Source organism: Perca fluviatilis, chromosome 21 (genome assembly GCF_010015445.1).
Source record: "Perca fluviatilis chromosome 21, GENO_Pfluv_1.0, whole genome shotgun sequence".
Taxonomy (NCBI): domain Eukaryota; kingdom Metazoa; phylum Chordata; class Actinopteri; order Perciformes; family Percidae; genus Perca; species Perca fluviatilis.
The window spans coordinates 2,051,067-2,076,449 of NC_053132.1; the positions used below are offsets into that span (position 1 = coordinate 2,051,067).

General features: G+C 41.9%; 1 protein-coding gene across 2 annotated transcripts; it reads right to left on the bottom strand.

The window, feature by feature from the left end:
* Positions 1–1,356: 1,356 nt before the first annotated feature.
* Positions 1,357–22,354, bottom strand: dpysl4 (dihydropyrimidinase like 4). 2 transcript variants are annotated; one of them, XM_039789414.1, is made up of 15 exons: positions 22,010–22,354; positions 18,639–18,727; positions 13,935–14,119; positions 10,874–11,038; positions 9,079–9,140; positions 7,172–7,252; positions 7,007–7,075; positions 6,663–6,783; positions 5,539–5,695; positions 4,889–5,030; positions 3,628–3,712; positions 3,259–3,344; positions 2,982–3,161; positions 2,055–2,220; positions 1,357–1,907 (listed from the first exon to the last, which is right to left on the bottom strand). In XM_039789414.1, exons 1-15 carry the CDS (start codon positions 22,274–22,276, stop codon positions 1,816–1,818), a joined length of 1,947 nt encoding a protein of 648 aa, XP_039645348.1. In that variant the 5' UTR covers positions 22,277–22,354; the 3' UTR covers positions 1,357–1,815. The 2 variants fall into 2 exon arrangements, with proteins under 2 accessions (XP_039645348.1, XP_039645349.1); XM_039789415.1 differs by lacking the exon at positions 22,010–22,354 and adding an exon at positions 20,699–20,826 and having other exon boundaries at positions 1,358–1,907.
* Between the last annotated feature and the right edge of the window lie 3,029 nt (positions 22,355–25,383).

Genomic DNA, 25,383 nt, shown 5'->3' on the forward strand with positions numbered 1-25,383 from the left:
AAAAACATTACGTGCACAAAAATAAAAAACCCCATCCAAAAAAAAAAAAAAAAAAATTTTCAAAAAAATTGTATTAATGATAGCATTTACTTTGGAAGAGATGTACTAAAGTTCATGTTGTTTGATTGCTAGCTACAAACACTTTTTGGTTAGTAATTTGCGCATTTTTTAAACTGAACCAAATTATTTTGTTAACTTTCTGTCAGAGCCATCATTCAAGCCAATATATTGTTATTATGATGGCATTACTACCTGCAGCACCAACTGTACTCAAGGATAGTTCAAATTCATTAAATGAACGTCCCGTTGTGGAAACATTTTATCGTCACTGGCAGGAAAGGAGGAGAAGACTGAAAGCAATCCAGCGAGCCCTGGAACCTCCGTTTGGGAAGAGACCAAAGAGGTGAGCGGCAGTTTGCTTCCATATTGGCAGTCAGTTTAAAAGATGAGCTCTCACGGGACATTTTTAACTGTACTATGTCTTCTTCTCTCTGTTGATTATGCAGGAGCAAAAAAATGCTTTCACATTGAAAACTAACTGGACCATAGTTCAGTTTGATCCGGACAGAGACTGCCACTTTCGAGGGACCAAGGTTCGGCTGTTTGGTCCGGACCGTGGTCCAGGGAGGTTTACGACTGTAATTTTAGGGCGTTTTCACACATACCTCATTTGGTCCGGACTTTCGGACTTTTTAGTTTGATCCGAACCAAAATTACAGGTGTGAAACCTCCCCCGGACCATGGTCCGGATCAAAAGACCAAATTTTGGTCCGACAAAAAGAGGTGGTCTCGGTCCGGACCAAACTGAACCATGATCCGGTTCGTTTATAGTGTGAAAGCATTTTTGGGATGGTTCGGACTTTCGGACCAAATACAGGAATCTCTGGCAGGCTCTCCTTGTTTTATGAGACCGGGGAAGCTCCTTTAAGGAACAGCTCGGTGCTTAGTGAGAGAGAGAGACTGTAAATGCACTCAGAGCAGACAGCTGTCAGCTATCAGAGCAGAGAATACAACAGCAGTTTATTTGTTAAGTGGTAGTAAATGTACAGTGTAGGTTTCAGTTTGTCTCTGAATAAATGCTCCAGAAAGAAAGTTCCCGTGTCTTGCTTCTCTACATCACAACAAAACAAAAAGAGCCGTGGCAATAGGGGAGAGCAGCGGTCAGTTGAATAGCCTAAACTCTGACCCAGAGAGAGGATACGAGAGGACGGGGAAGCCGTCAACAAACCAATCAGTTCTAAGTATCTGGAGACGCAGCTCACGTATGTGATGACGGCAGGACGTAGTTTTGTCACGTAGAGATCTTTAGTGCGCTTGCAAAACTGCAGTGTGAAACCAAAACTTACCGGATCAAATGTATACAATGTAACAAAAACATGAACCTTGGTCCGGACCTTGGTTCGGACTTTCATGTGTGAAAACGCCCTTAGTCTGGATCAAACAGAAAAGTCTGAAAGTCCGGCCCAAAGGAGGTCACTGTGAAAGGGCCCTAAATGTCTGCCTTCTCAATGACTGTCCTGTTAGTCCTGGTCAATAAAAAGTCCTTTAAACTCACTGTGTGGGGTAATTTCTTAATGTAAACATTAACCTGGTGCATTATAAAAAATATCTAAAGCTTGCTTCTGGCTTGTACAATTTACAGCATTAGTTCTCTGAGAATCTCTTTTATATCCAAGATAAACTGGTTATCAATAACCTTATTGATATCCAATCAGAAAGGTAATCGAATTGAATCAGAAAATCATTTGGCGATACCCAGCCCTAGTATTTTGTTGGACAAACTCAAAGTAAACTCAAAGTGTGATTGTTGTAGTTTTAAGATAAGGATGTGATGTTGGATCGGCCACCAGGCGGAGCCACGATCCTCTGAGCAGAGCGGCGAGGGATGTGGTCGTCAATCTGAGTTCCTGGACAGAAGAAGATCTGAATAAGTGATGTTTTACTCTCATCTGTTATCAATCTGCCTGCTTCTTACTCATATCTCACTACAAACTGTTTACCCAGAATGCATCTCAGAGTCAATCACTGATTAATTGATTAGATGCAAACACTACCTGCCAGGGTGAATCCTGATTGGTGGAGGTTTCGGAGGTTCATCTGGGTTTTTGGACAGGGCGGCCCCCTGGTGGTCGGAGTGGGCGGGACTGATTTAGTCATACTGATGACATCATGGACCGGACCATCGTAGCTTCCTCGGGGGACGCCGCGAGCCTCAGCCATCTGAGACGAGGAGACAAAACGTCAGAGAATAAAAACTGATTCCTTATGGAAGTTAACCAGACCAGTTAGTTGGTGTCTGTTCATCTCCACCTGTAAACAACGTATTAATGTGTCAGTTAATTCACTGGTTACCATGCTGCCAGCTCTTACCCTTTGTCGGAGTTTAAGGTACGTATCAGTAGTAACTGATGGTGGATAACCAGCTGGCCAGGGCAAAGATTATCTCTATCCAAAAATAACTCACACGCAGCATCATACAGCATCAGGAACATTAGTTTTGTTAGGGCGTAGGTAAACGTTAGCTGGAGAGTATTTGTTCTTGAGACAGGAACAGGTCTGGAACAAATGACGTGTCCAATTTTAGTGTCAGAATGTTCTGGAGATATGTGGCTTGTTGAAGAATGGCTCCAAAATTTACTTTGGTGACTACGGGGCGAAAATAATCACTCATAATCTGTGTTCACGTTCACCTTTCCCGTTAGAATCAATACACTCAAGACCTGCCGCTAGTGTCCTAAAGAGGCACACAGAGAGGAAGTTACTCTGAGCTTGGGCGTCTAAACCATCTCTAGTCAGGGGGGTTGACCAGTTGGTTGGTTGCCTTGCTGCGGGTGGGTTAACTTGGTGACTATCCTCTCTCAGGCAGCCAGCTGTTAACTGGTTAACCAGTTAACTTGTAAACGAGTTGGTTAGGTGGGTAACTATCTCACTGGTTAACCAGTATGTCAGGTGGTTTACTTGTTAACCAGTTGTTGAGTTACCTTGCTGCGAGCTCTGATCCTCTTGTAGACGGCGTCTGGGAAAGCCTTCCTAGGGATGAAGCGTCCTGAACCTTCGTTCACGGTGAGTTTTCCGTCCTCCAGAACGACTCGACCGCCGCTGATCACCACAGACGCCACGCCTCGTAACTCCAAACCTTCCAGGATGTTCACCTCCACAGACTGCACGCAGACAGGCAGCATGGGGAAGAGGAGGGTCAGGTCATGATGACTGATGATGAAGATTCATTATTGATGATAAAGATTAATGTGTTGTTACCAGGTTGTGAGTCTTTGCAGAAACAGTTTGTGTCTCCTTCGGATTCCAGATGACGATATCAGCGTCCGATCCGACAGCGATCCTTCCTGAACACAGATAAACTCGGCTGTTTTACAGATATATCTGACATGTTTCAAACATCACTGCTGCTGGATCTTAACATGAATATGGCTTTGAATTTCCTGAGGTGGATGTTCAAACACTACGGGCAAGTATAGCTTCATCTTTAGATGTTTGAAGCATTTCTTTTTTAACATCAAAGTTACGGTTCTGTTATCTCATCCAGAGTAAAAGACTTTTCTACTCATGTGTCTAATAAATGATGTGTCTCTATCTTCTCCACAGTGCAACTCCTGACTGATGCGATACCTTTGCGTGGGTAAATGTTGAAGAGTTTGGCAGCGTTGGTGCTCGTTACGGCAACAAACTCATTCTCGTCCATCTTCCCCGTACACTACAGAGACAGAATGAGAAAACATGAAGATTTAGAAGAGGCTGCTCTGTCTCGCTGGCAGCATCGTTACATCATGCTCTCCTAATACTTATAGTTTAGAATTTACATACATTTATTCAGCCCAACATAACATCTTCTATCCTTAGAGCCTCAATTCAGAGAGAGAAAAAGTCAAACAAAACCCCTTTAACAGGAGAAAACGGTTGTTTTATGTAGCAAGTCTGCATTTTAATGCTTGTCCTCCACAGTTTCCTTGGTGTGAGGGTTCAGTTGACATGCATAAAAACTGTCAAACTTTTTATAAAGAAATTGACAAAGAAGCCGTAGAGAACCCTTAATCCCCTTCATGAAGTCTAAACTGATACCTGTCCAGTGTACCAAATTGTTGCATCTTTGCTATTTTTTTTAAAGGGAGGAATAAACTCATGCCATTTTGTACAGCTACATAAAACCTTAAGTCTGTTTCACATACAAAGATATTGAACAACATTGCTTATTTGTGACAATCACATAGCAACAGTAATCATAATAAGCATGGAACCATGTTTCACTTCTCAAACACACAAGAACTTTCCTCCTCCGGCTCCATTTGTCAACAACACACTCACTTCTGTTGTAGCTTTCGGTTTGTGTAGTAGCTTATGTGTTTGTGTTGAACCATCTCGGCCACCGTAGAAATATTTTTGTGTGTGGTCTAAAACGTTAATGTACATCACCTTTTTGGTAATTGAATCTATTTCTCAGTCTGATAGATGTTCTTCTTTCCTGCACCTAGTTTTATTGTCTGGATTTTTTTGCTTTACTGAGCTTATCAAGGGCTGAACTGAGAGAACTAGACTAGCCCACCACAATCAGCCGGACACCACCATTCCATGCACTTCCCTTCAACACATGTACATACCAGCAGGGTTCAACATTAGCACCACCTACCAGCCAAATACTCACTGGTACACAAAGGGTGCTAATATAAGCTACAGCCACTTTGAGGAGTTTTTATTCCCCGGAAGGACTTAAATGTGCTCTGTCTCTATGGTAGAATGGAGGTGGGCCATAGTAGGTTGTGATTGGCCACTTCAGATGAGAGATACACAAGTGGTCCAATCATATCGTCTCTCTTCTCTCTACGGGCCGATCAAAAATGTCCCGATGACCGATCCATGCCTGAGCGTATCTTACCACAGCTCTGTCCCACACCACAGACATCCTCTCCTCGATCCCGTTGGTTCCCTCTGGAATCAGAGTGAAGTCGTCTTTACCGACAGCTTTCTGAGCTGTGGAGAAGCTTGCATGAGCGCTGGACGTCACCTGGAGGTCTCCACTGGAGAAAAACACACAGCAAGTGCCTGTCAGGTTCACCTGGAGTACTAACCATGCCAACAGAGAGGTAGAGTCATACTAACCATGCTAACAGAGAGGTAGAGTCATACCAACCATGCTAACAGAGAGGTAGTCATACTAACCATGCTAACAGAGAGGTAGAGTCATACCAACCATGCTAACAGAGAGCTAGAGTCATATCAACCATGCTAACAGAGAGGTAGAGTCATACCAACCATGCTAACAGAGAGGTAGAGTCATACTAACCATGCTAACAGAGAGGTAGAGTCATACCAACCATGCTAACAGAGAGCTAGAGTCATATCAACCATGCTAACAGAGAGGTAGAGTCATACTAACCATGCTAACAGAGAGGTAGTCATACTAACCATGCTAACAGAGAGGTAGTCATACTAACCATGCTAACAGAGAGGTAGAGTCATACTAACCATGCTAACAGAGAGGTAGAGTCATACTAACCATGCTAACAGAGAGGTAGTCATACTAACCATGCTAACAGAGAGGTCAGGTACTGTGGAGTTGAAGGATCCGGGTTCAGGGGCGGGCTCATGACAAAGGCAGCCGCTGTGGCCCAGTCTTTGGACCAATAGTGAGAGCCATCAGTGGCCAGGCCTGCAGTGATTGGCTCCCCGTACACCACCATACCTGAGGCCAGAAAGAGGAGGAGGTTTAACCTAAAATCGGATTATTGTAACCCTAACCCTAACCCTGTGACCCGGGAGCTGAGTTATCGGGTCATGGTAGGGTCTACCAAGGCTGATTAGTTTCCCAACAAAGAGCGAGCCAAAGACCCTTAATGGACCAGCAACATAGGAGCTTTACCCAGAATAGGTTTTTAATAAGTAAGTTTAAGTAATTTAACCCTGTTTAAGACAGCTACTAGCTAACAGTTTGCGAACAAGGTTAGTGTTAACATCACGTTAACACTAACGTCCATTTCAGGCCACCACAGGGCAGTGCAGGCAGTTAAGGGCTACCTAAATGAGGTACCCAAATCTGCGTTGTCATTCGGTGAAAGAGATATCTGTCATTTAGGAAACAGGGTCATATTAGCACCGGGTTTTAGAACCCGACCCTAATCAGGAGGTCAAAAGGACTGCAGGTTCTGTGGTCACTGAAGCAGAAACTCTTGTGTGGGAGGAATTCAGAGGACTTTCACAGAGCCTCAAAGAGGTTCTGAAAAACCATGAGCGACTCCAGAGGAAGAGGAAGGACTTAGTCCAAACTGAACCCAAAAGACCCGTCCTCCAGGAGATTCACCCAAGCCTCCAGGGAAACTCGATCGTTAACGTTAGCTGCTGTAATTTAGCTCCCAATAGCCGGTGCTAAGCTAATGTAGCTCCTGTTAGCATCCCCTGGCAGCCGTCGGGAAGCTGGGTGACTGTCGGAAAGAAGCACAGCCAATCAGGTGTTGGATCAACGGAAAAGAAACGGCCGACTGGTTTGTAATTAACGTCAGAGATTTAAAATCACTGGTGCTGATTATTGGGTTATTGCTGATCATCTCTTCAACTGTTGATATTCGATCTAATCGACAATCGGCACACGCCTGATCTGAACCTAATCTGGATTAAAGGGTGAGATGAAGAACACATCAGGACGATGATGTCACCTTTCTTCCTTGCTTTGGCGATGACATCAGCAGCAGATTTGCTCATCACCTTGGTAACGTACAGCGGACAGTTGGCCTGTTTGGCGATGGTGATGGCCCGATACACCGCCTCCGTCTCCACCTGAGACACAAGATGACACACATGCACACGCACACACATACGCACACGCACACACACACACACACACACACACACACACACACACACACACACACACACACACACACACACACACACACACAAGCATACAAGAGAAAGTACTGATACAGGTTTCAGGTTCTGTTGATCCAGACTGTATTCAGGTGTGTTTCAGGTGTATTTCAGGTGTGTTTCAGGTGTGTACCTCCTCAGGGTGAGATAAAACGTGTCCTTCAGGTCCGGTGATGCCGAGAGAGAGAAGCTTCTTCTGTTCCTGAAACACAGACCAGTTTATATTCACTTTAATAAAATAGAAAACCTTCAGCTGTCTTCTGTGTCCATTAATTTCTCTTCTCCTCAGGTGTATTACCTCATCAATAATGTCACCGTTCTCAGCGTGAACCTGAGCGATCGCTCCGAGATCCCGGAGGACCCCGAACGCCTCGTAGAGCTGACACCACCAAAACAGGAAGCAGATTCAGTTACACTCCAGTATTTTAATTCACACGAACTTAAATAAGAATACTGACCCTAGGGAAGCGGTTCGAGGCTCGGATGTTTTTGTTTTATGAGTCTCCCCCACATTTTTAACCCCTACAGCAGAGTTGGTTTTAACCCGGGGCAGGTCCTGCAGCACACAACCATTAATGTGGTTTATGCAATTAGAAGCAGGGCCTGCCACAAATTGTATGTGGGGGAGACAAGAAATGCACTATACTTGAGAATCAAGCAACACCAGTATATTTTAAACAAGGGCGATGGGACAACTGTTTTATATGCACATTTTAAACTCCATGGCTCTCAAAATGTCCAGAGCATGGGCCTGGAGAGTAACAAGGCCTGGACCACGGCTCAGCGTTGGGCAGCGGAGAGGAAGTGGATCCATCTTTTAAAAACCATAGACCCTACGGGTCTAAATGAAAAATACTAAAATGGATCCACTTCTCTTTTTAATCTAAGTTTTACAGGGTATTTTAAGAAATACTTCCTCCCACTGCTCTGGTCTCCTCTCTCCTCAGGTTTTATCTGGACCTCCTCTGTAGCGCATTATACCCAACCTTTCTTTTCTTTTCCTTGTTTTTTTCCATCCTTTTCTATTTTAAATGACCTTTCATTGTTTTAATCTATATTTATGATTAATAATAATTTGTTGCAATATTTTCATATCTATGTCTTTTATAGCATGTTTCTCCAATTTTACTATTCTTTCTTTTCAGGGTTTAAATCTCTACCTACAGAGGAGGTCCTACTTAATATTTGAATGTGTTTATTTTAAATAATTATTTTTAATAAATATATTAAAGATGCCTTGGTGGTCCTTTATAACTTTTATTCTGCCTTACCTATATTTTAATAATTTGATTGTACTTCTGTCTCTTACTAATATATTATTATTATTATTGTTTTATTCTTATTACAAATTGAATTGCTTGCCTCAACATTTTAACATAATGATACACATGCCATTGGTTTGATGATTTTTACTAACAGTGTGGTTTTCTTCTATGATGTATTTTAAATTATTTATGGTTATTTATTGTGTGGCACTTTTTACTTCTTAAAGCACTTTTAAATATAGCACTTATTACTAACTTTTAATGGTATGTGTATATTTATTTTCTTAACCTCAAGGGCAAGTAACTCAGGCAGTATTTATGACCCCTTTAAAATGTTTTAATCTTTGAGTTTAAATAAGATTTTTTTAATATTAGGATAGAATTTATTTTGTATTGGGACGCCGGGCTTTTTATTTATTTATTCATTAATTACGTAACTATGTATGTGTGTGTATGTGTGTGTGTGAATGTATATGTATGTGTATGTGTGTGTATGTATGTATTTATGTGTGTGTATATATATATGTGTATGTATGTGTATGTGTATGTATGTATGTATGTATGTATGTATGTATGTATATATATATATATATATATCTACATATATGTGTATATTTATTTATTTTATGTATTTATTTTATTTCTGTAGGAGAGACACCAGGGTAGTTGGGTAGTAGTGGAGTTGACCTTTTATTTAAAGTTTTTAATTTCCCGCTGTCCTTCCTGTCCAGTGGTTCTTTTAACCTGCTTTTAATATCTGTCCGTCTTTTAAACAGCCCCCTCTTTTTTATATAACCGAACCCGTTTTTTTAAGGAGTTCTTTAACGTGTTTTATTCACACCAGTGGTCCCCTTGTGCCCGTGCCCCTCGTAGCACCCATCCTGGGCGCTGCGTTTTAACCCAAACCTAACCTCAACAACAACATTAAACTGTAGTTCACCTGCGAGTCGGAGCTCTGGTATTTGTCTTTGTAGGACATGAAGAACAGGAACGAGTTCACACCTGAAACACACAGACAGGTAACGTGAAGATCAGAAAGAACAGAGACACATTTAGCTTTCATAGCTCTCTCAGATTAACGTTACAGCGAAGCTTCAGTTCAGTCACTTTGTTCTCCTAGATGGGAAAGTTGATCTGCACTCACATGAACAATAAACCAAAACACAAAAACATGTTTCCTGTGCACACAAAATATGGAACACAATTTTACACAATACTACAGAAGATATCTCTAAAATAAAAATCTGAATTAAATGTGCAAATTAAGCTGAATTATTGCACAGCTCAGATCGACTCATGTTTTGAAATATGATCATAGAAAACGTGACGATCATTTATTTGATTTATTTTTACTGTTAAACTTTGTGAGCCACGCCCACAGTGGTGATGTCACACAGGTGATTATTGATGAGGAAGACATTAGATTACCTCTCAGTAATATTATCTTATCCTAATATAGTTCGGAGTTCCTGATGCTCTCCAGACTGTGACTAAAGGTTGTAATCAGTGAGCCTTCAGTGTGTTTCACTTTGTTTTCTTTTTCACTCTTTAACTCACCACTCCCCCTCTCCATCCATTCTTCTTACTGCTGCCATCTGGCTGCAGACACACGACTCTGAGATGTAGAAGGACTCGCTGCTTAGCGCTGCCGAACAAACCATCTTGCTGCCTTTGTATAGATCTAGTGTTGTTGTAAATGTGTTTGTTTCTACGTGTCTATATACCTACAGTATGTCTCTTTATATTGTTGTTAAGGTCTTTGTCCGTGTATATTGCCATGTGCATGAAACAGACTGAAAACTAATTTCCCTCATGGAACAATAAATATCTATCTATCTATCTATTAATAATAAGTGTTTTCTGACTACCTGTTAGCCAGAGGCATGTTCAGACGAAGTGATCGCTGCTTCTGTCCTGTTGGATGAGTTCAATGTCTCCGGTTGAGTTTTAGAGTTATGTTTGGGGTTCTGTGAGCGTTCCTCTGTTTTAGGGTTATGTTTGGGGTTCTGTCTGAGTGTTCTTCTGTTTTAGAGTTATGTTTGGGGTTCTGTCTGAGTGTTCTTCTGTTTTAGAGTTATGTTTGGGGTTCTGTCTGAGTGTTCTTCTGTTTTAGAGTTATGTTTGGGGTTCTGTGAGCGTTCCTCTGTTTTAGGGTTATGTTTGGGGTTCTGTCTGAGTGTTCTTCTGTTTTAGAGTTATGTTTGGGGTTCTGTGAGCGTTCCTCTGTTTTAGGGTTATGTTTGTGGTTCTGTGAGCGTTCCTCTGTTTTAGGGTTATGTTTGTGGTTCTGTGAGTGTTCCTCTGTTTTAGGGTTATGTTTGGGGTTCTGTGAGCGTTCCTCTGTTTTAGGGTTATGTTTGGGGTTCTGTGAGCGTTCCTCTCTTTTAGAGTTATGTTTGGGGTTCTGAGAGCGTTCCTCTGTTTTAGGGTTATGTTTGGGGTTCTGTGAGCGTTCCTCTCTTTTAGAGTTATGTTTGGGGTTCTGTGAGCGTTCCTCTGTTTTAGGGTTATGTTTGGGGTTCTGTGAGCGTTCCTCTGTTTTAGGGTTATGTTTGGGGTTCTGTGAGCGTTCCTCTCTTTTAGAGTTATGTTTGGGGTTCTGTGAGCGTTCCTCTGTTTTAGGGTTATGTTTGGGGTTCTGTGAGCGTTCCTCTCTTTTAGAGTTATGTTTGGGGTTCTGAGAGCGTTCCTCTGTTTTAGGGTTATGTTTGGGGTTCTGTCAGCGTTCCTCTCACCGTGATCTCTGACGAGTGTCTCCAGCTCCTCGTTGAGTCCTTCGTGCCAGCGAGTGATGTCCAGGTGGAACGAGAAGTCGCAGCACGCCGTCTGCTCCGCCGTCTCCTTCCACTGATCCAACGACGCCAGGAGACTCGTCCCTGGCTCCACCAGCACGTGCTCCACTGGCAACACAACATCACCGGCAACACAATGTCAACACACCGTCACTGGCAACACAATGTCAACACAACGTCACCGGCAACACAACATCACCGGCAACACAATGTCAACACAACGTCACCGGCAACACAATGTCACTGGCAACACAACATCACCGGCAACACAATGTCAACACAACATCACTGGCAACACAATGTCAACACAACATCACTGGCAAAACAATGTCACTGGCAACACAACATCACCGGCAACACAATGTCAACACAACATCACTGGCAACACAATGTCAACACAACATCACTGGCAACACAATGTCACTGGCAACACAATGTAACTGGCAACACAATGTCAACACAACATCACTGGCAACACAATGTCACTGGCAACACATCATCACCGGCAACACAATGTCACTGGCAACACAATGTCATCACAACATCACTGGCAACACAATGTCATCACAACATCACTGGCAACACAATGTCAACACAATGTCAACACAACATCACAGGCAACACAATGTCAACACAACATCACTGGCAACACAATGTCACCACAACGTCACTGGCAACACAATGTCAACACAACGTCACCAGCAACACAATGTCAACACAACATCACTGGCAACACAATGTCAACACAATGTCACTGGCAACACAATATCAACACAATGTCAACACAACGTCAATGGCAACACAATGTCAACACAATGTCAACACAATGTCAACACAACGTCACTGGCAACACAATGTCAACACGTCACTGGCAACACAATATCAACACAACATCACCGGCAACACAATGTCAACACAAAAAAGCCAAAAAATACGTTAAAATAACCTGTCAAAACAATTGAATAAAACGTCAAAAGTTGGACTAAACTAAATATTTTAGTACGAAAACAAATACCAGATAGTACACTATGGGCCTTTCCCATTTCCTAAATTTGTACCTCCTCGATCCTCAATCCTCGATACTCTGGCTTGTGACCCGGAAATCATTCTCAGCGCGCCATGTTAAAGGACGTCCCAATTTCTAAAATGCACATGGAGGAGTGAGGATCGAGCATCGAGGAGGCTCCTCCGAGGAGTTAAAATCCGGCAATATAAAGTAAATGATAACTAACTGATGGTGGTGGTGCCCCCGCCCACTAAGACAGAATAGATAATGTTATATTAACTATATACAGTGGTGTGCATAAGTTTACACACCCATGCTTAAGTTGACTAAAAAGAGGAATAAAAAAATCATCTTTTGGAAATTGATCTTAATGCCTTAATTAAAAAAAAATTGGAAAAATCCAACCTTTAAGGACATCAATTTTCTTGGTGAATGAATAATGTATTGTAAATAAATAAATGTTCTTCCTTAAAATACAGGGGGCAGTAGTCAGTACACCCCTATGTTAGATTCCCATAGAGGCAGGCAGATGGTTATTATAAAGGCCAGTTATTTAATGGATCCAGGATACTATGCATCCTGATAAAGTTGCCTTGGCCTTTAGAATTAAAAGAGTCCCACATCATCACATACCCTTCACCATACCCCCACATCATCACATACCCTTCACCATACCCCAACATCATCACATATCCTTCACCATACCCCTCCATCATTGCATACCCTTTACCATACCCCCACATCATCACATACCCTTCACCATACCCCCCACATCATCACATACAGTGTTTCCCGCAGAAAATGTGAAAGTTAAGGTGGTAGGGTTGGCATCTGAATGTAATACACTAAGTATTACATTTCAATAATAATTCATGATTAATAAATAACTAGCTTTTCAAAAATTTGCAATTTTAAGCTCATAAAGTGCTATAGTTACTCGCATTATCCTCGGTGACACGCTCTCTCCCACTTCACCTGACAACTCTTCTCCAAAATAAACAGCCCATAGCTTCACTCACTCAAAGCAAAAGCAGATAGTATGCGTGAAATAAAAATAAGACATGTAATTTCACTGTGTGCAGTGTTAACTACGCTAACTAACCATGTGAACCGCGTGTACTGATTAAAAAAAAACTAGACCAGGCAGCAGCAGGGACAGTGAGAATCCACGCGCAAGAGTTTTTTTTTAATCATAACAAGGTGAGAGGACACAAACTATAAAGAATAAAAAAAAAAGGAATGAAGCCGACTTCCAGTCACTTCGTCATGTATTCACTTGGTTGAAACAAGAGAAGAAAGCCTCACTGATGTGAAGAACAGGACAGAGATACATATATATATGCTCTCTACCTTCCATATGCCAACGCTCCAGTAAGTCCATCACCCTGTCTCTGCCCGGGCATGCCCCAGCTGCACATTTGTTGACAAACTCCGACACGCACGCAACGGTGAAATGGCGATTTATACCTTTAAATGTGAATAAACGACACTCACCCGCAGCAAATGCTCTTTCCGTTGTGATTGGTGGTATTTTGACAACTCGCCGTTACCTTGTTTTCCTGTGACTGTGTTGATGCGACTTGTACATTACAGCCACTCAAACAGGACAGAGTAACACGGCGGATATTTAAATTTATTTGGAAGACTTAATTAAGGCGGTAGGCCCGTGTTGTTAAGGCGGGCCGCCTAAACTGTAAAGTGGTGCGGGAAACACTGACATACCCTTCACCATACCCCCACATCATCACATACCCTTCACCATACCTAGATATTGGCATGGGGTACTTTTAAAAAAAAAAAAGTTTAATTATTTATTTACGATATATTATTCATTCACAAAGAAAACTGGTGTCCTTAAAGGTTGGATTTTTTCTCATTTTTTTAATTAAGGCATTAAGATCAATGTTTTTGTTTTTTTCCTATTTTTAGTCAACTTAAGCATGGGTGTGTAAACGTATGCACACCACTGTAAACTATATAAAGTAAATAATAACTAACTGATGGTGGTGGTGCCCCCGCCCAGGGCCGCCCTGCTCCCCATGAAGAACCCCCCAGGGGGGGTCAGGCCTCTCTGTGGAGCCAGCAGGTTGGTGTTGGCGTCCACCCCTCCAGGGATCACCAGCTGACCGTACGCATCCAGCGTCCGCACGCCGGCCGGCACCATCAGGTTCTCCCCCACCTGTCTGAGACAAGAAGTCACATGATGTCACAGACAGGAAGTCACATGATGTCACAGACAGGAAGTCACATGATGTCACAGACAGGAACAACTGCACACCTGGAGGCTGCTCTGAACCAGAATTATTACAGTAAATGAGAATATTGTTAGTAAAATGCTTTGGTAGGATTATATATTATTATATATATTTCCACACACAGACTGAACATATCCACCAGGATATATAATACCCCGCCCCTTGACAAGTTTATTGTTAAATATCTTGAAAACCAAATAAGAGTTTTGATAATTGTATGTGTACAGGTGCATTATTTTTAGATCTTACTAAAGCATTTGACTTAGTTGATCATTATCTACTCTTAGACAAACTGTACTCTGTTGGTCTGTCTACTTCTTCTTTGCTTTGGTTCAATTCTTATTTACACAATCATCGTCAGTGTGTGTCCTTTGGGGGCAGCATCTCTAATTTCACTGGCATTGACAGAGGAATTCCTCAAGGTTCCTCTCTTTGGCCTTTACTTTTTTCGATATGTATCAATGATCTTCTGCGTAGCTGCACTGAATGCAATATCCAACTTTATGCTGATGACACGGTCATTTATTGTTCCAAACCTAATATTTATGACATCAGCACTACATAACATAATGGTTTTGATTCTGTCCAGCGGTGGCTATTGTCCAACAAGCTTCTACTTAATAAATCAAAATCTTATTTAATGCTTTTTCAAAAAAAGTTGAATCTTTCATTTGAAAATTCACTAAAAATTACTTTTCTTGATCAAACTCTCATAAAACCTACTAGGCAGGTCAAGTATCTTGGCCTTTGGCTTGACTCTGATCTTTCTTTTAGCACTCATGTACATGTTTCATATAGCTAGATGTCTAAACTCTGGGACAAGGCTGTTATGTTTAAATACCTGCCATGCTAATTCCAAACAGACAGCTTTGTCAAGGCAGATTGGGCTTCAGATAGCTTTTACACATTGGCCATCGTTAATGACAAATCATATTCCGCTATGAACGTGCACACACGTATTGTTTGTATCACGGTCGGTCAGTAAAGGGACAGTCGCAGTCGCAACGGTAGCAGTCGTTGCCGGTAACGTACTCGTATTACCGAGTGCACGGACCGAAGCTTTGTGACTAGCAAGCACTTTCTTACCGCTGCTGCCATAGGCTACAGTCTCTTCCTTGAACACGCGCTGCAGAAGCACCCGGCTCCCTCAATTTGAGGCACCAAGTGCTAAACGCCTTCCCGTCTCCACCCTTTTCCTCTTGTCCTCTATTCATGCCCAGCGCCATTTATTTTAACTCCTTTCTCAACTAAAGCTGTAGCTTATATACTGTCTATGGTATCTACATGCTCCATGTTTGATAAACTTTGCCTCCATTTTTCTTTAGCCGCGTTACCACGGAGACCACACGAGACCATAGTTGTTCTATTGGCACCGCACTCTCACATTTCGGCAAAGAGCCGCCCTACTTTGCATCTGATTGGCTAGAACTCTTTTCATTGGTAGGTGGAAGTTCGATGATTGGTTGAATCCAGCGCATCAAAACAAACCAGACCCCCCCCCCCCCACTTAAACATTTTCTCAACAAATCTACACAATTCACGTAGGTCACCTATTTTGGTTTCAAAACGGCGAATTTCGCGGAAAGGTGAGTGATTTTCTTGTCTGTAGAAGGCGTTTTCATTGGTTACAATTTATTTTTAAATGTATTTATATGGACTATCCTTCTTATTTAAATCAATATCTAATCTTATTTAGCTCATTTTATAACTTGCGACACAATAACTAAATTTTCTCATTCCTCAAATCAATAAAGAAATAGGAAGATATGCATTTCAACATAAAGCACCTTATGAGTGGAATAACCTTCCAATTTCAATTCGCTTTTTGACTTCCTTTCCAATTTTAAAAATGCCCTTGCTCAACATCTTCAGAATACATGCAATTGTTTTTAATTTTTGAGATCTATGTGCTGGTTTGAGTGCACAGGTCAGGACAGATGCTGGAGCATTATTGGTGGCCACTACTTCACTACTGCTCTACAGTGGTTACCACTAATAGAGTTGATACCCTTAAACGGGACTAAATGAAACCTATTTTAAGCATGGTGCATTTATCCCGTACTTTTACATTTATGTGTGCATACGTGTTTACTGGTGTCTAGATGTGTGTTTTGGTACATACATATTTCATGTGTTTACTTTGTTGAGGGATGAGTGAGCAACCTTTGGAGAGTCTTGTATGAGTGAATGTCTTGTTTGTATGAGTTATGTATTATATATTTCTGCGCTTACCATTATTGTAAAGTAAGTTGTTGTGTTTTTTATTGTTGTTGTTTTTTTGTTTTGTTTGACTGCCGCTGTAAGGACAATGTCAATTTCTGTACCTGGACTCGAGGACCCCCTCGAAGGGTTATTCCTCTTCAATAAATAAATGTCAATATATCAACCAGTTCTACACAACTTGTGATCAGCTTCATTCAGTGATGATCTACACAAACGTTGGTAACAATCGGACCGGAGATGTCAGAACCGTCCATCATGGCTTTTTTATAGAGGACATTTAGCTGCATGTGTGTGTCAAATTTCCGGCCAATCAGACGTACGCTGTGAGGGGCGTGGCCTCCAATCAGACGTACGCTGTGATGGACGTGGCCTCCAATCAGACGTATGCTGTGAGGGGCGTGGCCTCCAATCAGACGTATGCTGTGAGGGGCGTGGCCTCCAATCAGACATACGCTGTAATGGGCGTGGCCTCCAATCAGACGTTTGCTGTGAGGGGCGTGGCCTCCAATCAGACGTATGCTGTGAGGGGCGTGGCCTCCAATCAGACGTACGCTGTGATGGGCGTGGCCTCCAATCAGACATACGCTGTAATGGGCGTGGCCTCCAATCAGACGTTTGCTGTGATGGACGTGGCCTCCAATCAGACGTTTGCTGTGAGGGGCGTGGCCTCCAATCAGATGTATGCTGTGATGGGCGTGGCCTCCAATCAGATGTATGCTGTGATGGGCGTGGCCTCCAATCAGATGTATGCTGTGAGGGGCGTGGCCTCCAATCAGATGTATGCTGTGAGGGGCGTGGCCTCCAATCAGACCTACGCTGTGAGGGGCGTGGCCTTTAAAACATCATGTTGTTAAGCCTAGTGCCCTTTATTTAGAGAGTGTGGCCAACTCAAATCATGGGCGCCATATTGGATACCAACGTCAGATGACTCTACAGTGTAACCCTATTGAGCGAATATGCTATGCTATAAACAGGCATATACATGTTATTATCAACGTTTGTCAATATGTAAAAGGCCCCTACGGAAATATTCCAGTGTATATTTACCTTCTATATCGTAAATGGGCCTCTAAAAAATGTCCATTGTAGTGAGTGACCACGTCACCTAATAAGTCTCTGAGAAGTGTTTACTTTTCTAATGTCCGCTAGAATACAGGCTAACTATAGCTAGCTTTGTGTGTAACGTAACACAAACCCACCCATCTCAGAGGAGCGAAGCTCAATATTTCATTCAATAAAATTATGGTACAAAAGGAGCACTAACGCCACAGGTCTTATGTTGACAACATGGACGCAGATATAGGAAACTCTGAAGGCAGTCTTAATATTTACCTAGCAGGCTAGGCTAACGCTGTTGAGCTAACATTAGCAAACATCGGCATAGCTGTCTAAACTTAGTAATAATAATAATACATTTAATTTATAACGCACTTTTCATCAGAGATCTCAAAGTGCTTAGGTTAGAAACAAAAAAAATAAGCAGTTTAAAATTTGTGAAAAACTTGTGAAAAGCTGAACAACATCCCCGTCCAAGCTGTGTTTCACTTTCCCTCCAATATTATTATGAAGATAATAAAGACAGCTGGACTCAGTTGAGACCGGAAGCCGTAGCTATGACTACGGCGAGATCACTAGCATTTAGGTACATGGGCTAGCGCCCAAAAGCTAACGCTATAAGGCTAACTTCAAACTAGCTAAAGCAGTGTTAGAACTTTTTTCAGCAATGTACACATTAACGATGGTATTACTATATTTGTCCTATGTAATTTGTTATCATATCAAAGAGAGAAGTTGACGTTAACCTCACACAGTAATGAACAGCTCCCAAACTTTTCACCTTTTTGGTTCACGGGGGGACTTGTGAAATCTTTTGCTGCTTCCCTGTCTTTCATTGCAGCCAAACGTGCAACAGTTGGGCATTTTTTCAGTGATTTATGTCATTTTTTAAAATAATTTATTATATTTTTCCACTATTCCCTGCACTGTGTCAATGGAAATCAGATGAATGTTGGTATCAAACATGGATTCCACAAAACACATGACCACATCGGAACCAATCGCAGAACAGGATAGCTCAGAACATTTGATTCCCTAGTTGGCCTCTCTCTATATAAAGGGCGCTAGTTAAGCCTACATTACAGCGCCACCATGTGGCCGACTGGGCTCATGTTTCTTGGGAACTGAATTATTGTGTGGCCATCATGAATCATATAACTATGTTTACTTGATGGTGCCGTCCTCCACGTAGATGTCAGCGTAGAATGACTGGTCGTCATTGACGATCTTTCCTCCTTTGATGATCAGACGGTCGCCCTGGAAACAGACACACAGAGAGGATGCTGGGTAAATTAAACATGAGGTCGTTTGCATTAGCGCTGAAAGGATTCCTCGAGTAACTCGAATAATTTGATTACTAAAAATCCTTGATGCAAAATGATTTGCCTCAAAACTTAGGTTAATTAATGTTACCAACGTCGTATCGCTCACAGTGTTTCCGCAGGGAGGATTATTACTGTCGCACACCGGGCTCACGCTGCTGGAGACACAGATTACATGAAGAAAGAGAGCGTAAATAGGGAGGGAGGGGCTAAGAGAAGAGACAGGCTGGAGAAAACGACAGGAAGTGTCCAAAGTTTGGAATCAGTTCAAACTGTAGTTAAGACTAAATCTCTGTACCATGTCTACTGCTAAACCAAAGAGTTTACCACGCATAATATTACGAGGTCAGTGCTTCAGCATCCAACAGAAAACATGGACTCTAACTTAATGTTTTCTTTAAAAACAACATAATATGGCACTTAATGCACTTAATATGTTTCGTTTTTTGAGAGATGATATTGTAAGCAATGTAGGCAATACAAATGTTGCTTTTTTGTCTGCATAAAGTTTTAAACAATATAGCAGATTAAATAATGAATCAATATAATAATTACATGAATAATCACATTTGTATTCAGAAAAGGCATAAATTGTTCCAGGAAAATCTCCCCAGGATGCAGGAAATGAAGAGACACCCCGGTTATAATAATGTTGAAACAAGTGTTTTGGCTAGACAGATGGGGATCTAACCCCCAAAGTTACGCTCTTGAACTTCAGCGTCTAGTTTCTGTGAGAGCATGAAACAGAAAACACTGCAGACTTGCAGTCGGAGATATTTAATTTCTTCAGTAATAACTTTATTTAAAGATCAGCTTTCTTACAGGACACTCAGGACTGAGTTATTTAAAATGGGTTAGGGTTAGTCTGTCTGTACGTACATCTGGCCCTGAGAGCTTTAAAATGAGGAACTTACATGACATAACATGAGAATAAAAACTGTGACGTTGTTAATTCTGTTGTTATCTTTAAGAGGAAAAACTTATCGTCCCTAACATGTCTTCTTTCAGCCTGCTAATATATCACTTCACACGTGCTTTCATTTTCATTATCCACTAAGATGTGGGAAGTTACATTATCATTATTATTATTATATTATCATTATTATTATATTATCATTATAGTTTCATGTGATTTTAGCAGACTGTTAACTTATTTGAATGACTAGATTTACAACCTCTTTAAATGTACTTTAAAATGCTTGTTAAATGTAATGTAAACCACCCAAATCATTTCTACCTAAGCTGAAGGCTCTAACGGGTTTGAGAAGGTTTTCTGTAAATCTCTTTGTGTATGAAAACATGCAGCTGATAAAGACACACGGGGGGGGGGGAAGGGGTAATAGAAAGAGGTTTGGAGAGCGTGCTCGTGTCAGCAGCTGGCAGAACGCGCAGAGCAAAGATCTGCTGCGCGCAATCTCGACTTGATTACAATCCTCTTGTCATGTTTTTTTCTGCCACAAACGCAACCGTTTCCTCGGCGGCACCGCCGTACATCCCCGTACACAGCCGCGGCGTGCGGGGGTGGGGGGGGGGACCGGCGGCTGGCGGCTGCGCACTGGATCACTGTGCCATCCTGCGTCGGGCGGTGGCACAGCGGTTATAGTGACTAACTCCAACCCTAAGCACCTGTCAGCAGCTGTTTCTGGTGGAACCGACTCACGGCGGGACTCGAACCGTACACTAGCCTACTAGTGGACAACAATCAGTACCGGTAGGCCTGACCAAACCGAACCTAGCCCTAACCCTCGGTCTGGTTCTAACGGTTCTAACGGCCGGTGACTGACAGCTGGAGCTGCAGCATCCTCCCTCACCGGCTCACATTGTGCCTGACTGTCCCCCCCCTCCGTTACCCCGGCCTGGCCCGGCTCGGCCCGGCTCGGCAATGCCCAGCACGGATTGGACCTACCGCGGGTCTCGCGCTGCTCTTCTTGTTCTGGAAAGCCATCCTGATAATCCGCTGATTGATCCTCTCTGACAGCTGCTACTGGTGCTAACGGCTGCACTGACGTCACGCTGCCGGCAACCAACACACACACAGCTTCCGGTGCGGAGCTTCAAAATAAAGTCCCGTAATCAGAATATTTTTGAATATTAAAACACTGTTGAATCCCATCATTTAGCCTAATGAAGCAGAACATATTCAACACGTAGATTAAAATTATTCTCCAGAAGTGTAACATGTACGCTGAGAGGTTTTAGAGATTAATTTACAGTAGGCTAAATACTGAGAAACACGCTGACGTTTGGTGAACTGCACATGCTCTTATTCTGAAAGGTGATCCCGGAAGGTTTGAGTACTGGTTGCTCCTGCGGGCTGAGTGATCATTAGCTCTGATTGGTGTTATGTAACATATAAATCACTTTAATATTTAAAATGTATAGTTATATATCAGCTAAAGGAGTATTTCTAACTTTAATAAAAGTAAAGCATTTATTTACCTATACAAATAATATAACTATGGTCATTATTTCTTCTATTTATTCATAGAGCTCTGTGTTTTACATGTTTCTGTGCTTTTGCTGACTGACAATAAATGAAATGTCACAAGAATAATTTCTAATTAGGCCTGTATAACACAATGTATTAACATACCATAATAATAATAATAATAATAATAATAATAATAATAATATCAGTTACAGCTGAGTAAATGATTAATGTATGTAAAACTGTATTGAGATCTGATCGGAGACGTTAACAGTTTCAGTTTCGCTAGTTCAATAAATCAAAAATTATTTCAACGTTTTGGCACCAAATCATAAATAAATGATCCTTTAATCCTCAAAACACCAACAAATCTCTGACTTCTGAAAGGAAAGCAGTGTTTCCTTTAGGATTTCTTTTAGCAGTGGGGGCAGGTCCGAATACCCCCCCTCCCCGCCCCATGAAACGGAACTGACACTTCGCTGCATATATGATCTCGACATATAGGTTAAGCATTCTGTAGCAAATACCCATAAACCCACTATTAATGACATTATCTTAATAACAATAAACCCACTATTAATGACATTATCTTAATAACAATACACCCACTATTAATGACATTATCTTAATGCAGTGTCACTACTTCAGCATGTAAATAATGCTCCTCAAATACAAACATTCTCTGACATGCACTCTAACAATGCAGCCCTGTTTCTGATACCGTGGGGGGGGCCGCCACAGTCAAATCAACATAGAGGAAACACTGGAAAGTGAAAGCGTGTTTTGAACCTGTCTCTTGCCGTAGATTTCCCGGGCGTGTCCTGAGGGAAACGCCGCCGCCTGTCCCGCGCTGCGGCCGTCGGTTCGGTTCCCAGCGGCGCGCCGGCGCTGCGTCTGCGGACTGAAGGACTCAAAGTTGAGAGTTTTGTTCTCGAACGCTCCCTCGACGCTGCAGAACATCCCGCCGTACTTCATCCTGGGACGGGGGGAGTCAGAGCCCAGACGGGACAGCAGAGAGGAGCAGTCATCCTCCAGAGAACTCCTCCGCTCAGACATCTCGCTGGTCTGGTCTGATCTGGGGCGAGGAAGAGGCGAAGACAGGGAAGATAGGAAGAGGAGGGGAGGTGAGACTGCAGACCTCGGGCCATAAATGAGGAGAGGAGGAGGAGGAGGAGGGAGGAGGAGGAGGAGGAGGAGGAGGAGGAGGAGGGAGGGAGGAGGAGGGGGAGGAGAGGAGGAAAAGGAGGCCAAGTGGGAGGAAGAACACAGATATGCTCTCATCTCAAGTCTCTGAGCCAGAGTCCACATATTGTGCATCTTCATTAGTTTAGGTCTTGTTGTCTGAAGTTTTTTGAGTCCTTTCAGCATTTTAACTGAGACTTTAGACACACAAACAGACTCAGGTCAGAGCTCATTACTACCACTCACACACACACATACACACAGACATATACACACATATACACACATATACACACACACAGACACAGACACACACACACACACACACACACACACTCAGGTCAGAGCCCATTACTACCGAGGCTCTGCAGCGCTGAGGACGCTGCAGAGATGAACTGGATTTCTTTGCCTGTCACATTCACTTTATCTAAACACACACAGACACAAACACACACACTCACACACACACACACACACACACACAGACAGACAGACAGACAGACAGACAGACAGACACACACACAGACACAGACAGACACACATACATACACACAGACACACAGACACACACACACACACACACACAGACACACAGACACTCACACACACACACACACACACACACAGACACACACAGACACACACACACACACGCTCACTCAGTGGACCGTAACAAAATCAGTATCTCCATGTTAAAGTGAAGCTCTCGTTTGAGTGTGTAAAGTCCGTTCCTGTGTGACAGAATGACTGAGTAGTCATGTGACAGTCTAACATGATGCAGTGTTGCTGATTTTCTAACAAAAACACTTAAAGGTTTCAAATAGTTACATTATATATATATATATATATATATATATATATATATATATACATATATACATATATCTATATACATATATATACAGTTTTGGGTAACCTTACGTTTTTTTTAACCTCAGGCAGTTCACCACTTACCTTTGTACCATTTCAAGCTATTCATTGGACTTGAACTGCTAAAACTTCAATAAAACTAAAAACTAAAACTTTTGACCGGTATATATATATAAGCTGCCCTTTCATAATGGCTCTTTGTAGTTTTGCTTATTTAAAGCTGATGTACTTACACTTTCTGCCTGCTGTCTGCAGTTTGCAGCTTCAGGGTTGAAAGCACTTAATTGGACATCAGCTAAGTGACATGTCATGTAATGTAATGTTATGAAAACATTCAAAAATGTCGAAAAATGAAAAAATAATCTGAAAATGTTTCAAAGAAGTCAAAGAAAGTGACAAAAATGTAAAACGGGGCCAAAATGTCGAATGATGCGACAAATGTTGAAAAAAGTGACAAATGGACTTGTGTGTTGTCTCAGACCGTCCTTGGTTAAAGAAGAAAACACGGGTCATTCTCCTGTCTCGTTTCCACCGGTTTTAATCTGCAGTCACATCAAACTGCCGACTCGTCATCAAACTGCCGACTCGTCAGATGTTCGCTGAGTCACAGCAGAGATAGAAAAATATCATCTAGAATGATAAAAGTACAACAGCTTTTAAAACAACGGATTCATCGCAGTGATTCAGTTCTGGAGCTGCTGAGGGAGGAGAAGGAAATAAACCAAGTGGTTTTTACTCTTTCACCAAAAATAATCAGACGTAAAGTTGAGAATATAAACAAAAGGATTTTAATATTGAATCGACAGATTGGTTTAAAAGTCCTGATAATAAAAGTTTAAACATTTTAACTGTAAAGATTTGATTTGCCAATAATGTTTTGATATTGACGATTAGCCAAACTGGAAAGTATTGAGTCATTGTTTACATTTGATCAGATAGTCATTTTAATATCAAAGTGCTGATTATCTCTCAGAGAAGGGTGTCATAAAGGATGCATATAAATCATATTTTATAGTTCATAATAACAGGTTTTATCCTCCGTGATTCAGTCCGTCTGTACTTTCCTCCATCAGTTGATCTGTAAAATCTCATCTTAAAGTGATGGTTCGGAGTAATTTCACCCTAGGGTCCTGTGTACCATGACCTCGAGCCAAACACCCCCCCAGAAGCTTTTTTCACCTGGGTCTAACATTGGGAGAGTTAGCGTAGAGTAGCGTTATCAGCTGAATAGCTTAGCGCAGAGGCTAATGTACCCACGTTTGTATCTCGTAAATGACCCCACTAATAATGCCCGAAATGATACCAAACGTCGCGCTCATAAAAACGATGGATTGTAAAGTTTGTAAGTACACCAGAAGTTTATGTAAATAACACTTGCCTGCTTGCTTCTGCTCTCTGTTGCTGCTACCTGCAGTAAGCTGAGTGCTTAGGGCCGTCTACAAATTACAACACCGAAAAGAGATGTTACAAAAAAAAATGTATTTAACTTTTTTTTTAAGTAAGTGCTGTAGTATAACTAGCAGGAGGCAAGTAATAATTGAGGTAAGTTTGGAGACATTACCTTATTTAATCATTAAATTAATAAATATTTTTGTTGTATCTCTTTTCGGTGTAGTAATTTGTAGACGGCCCTAAGCACTCGTCTAACTGCAGGTAGCAGCAGCAGCAGCTAGCAGAAGAGAGCAGGCAAGTGTTCATAAACTCCTGGTGTACTTACAAACTTTCCAATCCATCGTTTTATGAGTACATAACCTATTTGTACTAGTGTAGAAGTTTGGTATCATTTCGGGCATTATTAGTGGGGTCATTTACGAGATACAAACGTGGGTCCATTAGCCTCTGTGCTAAGCTATTCAGCTGATAACGCTACTCTAACTCTCCCAATGTTAGACCCAGGTGAAAAAAGCTTTGGCTCGAGGTCATGGTGCAAAGGACCCTAGGGTGAAATTACTCCGAACAATCACTTTAAGTCCAGTTCAGACCAAAGAGTCACGACGAGACGAAAGCGATTTAGGAAGTTAGTTTCAGGAAAACTTTCAGACATGTCACCTATTTCAACAGCCAATAGAGAAGTCAGCTACACACTACAGAAATACAATGATCCAGAATCC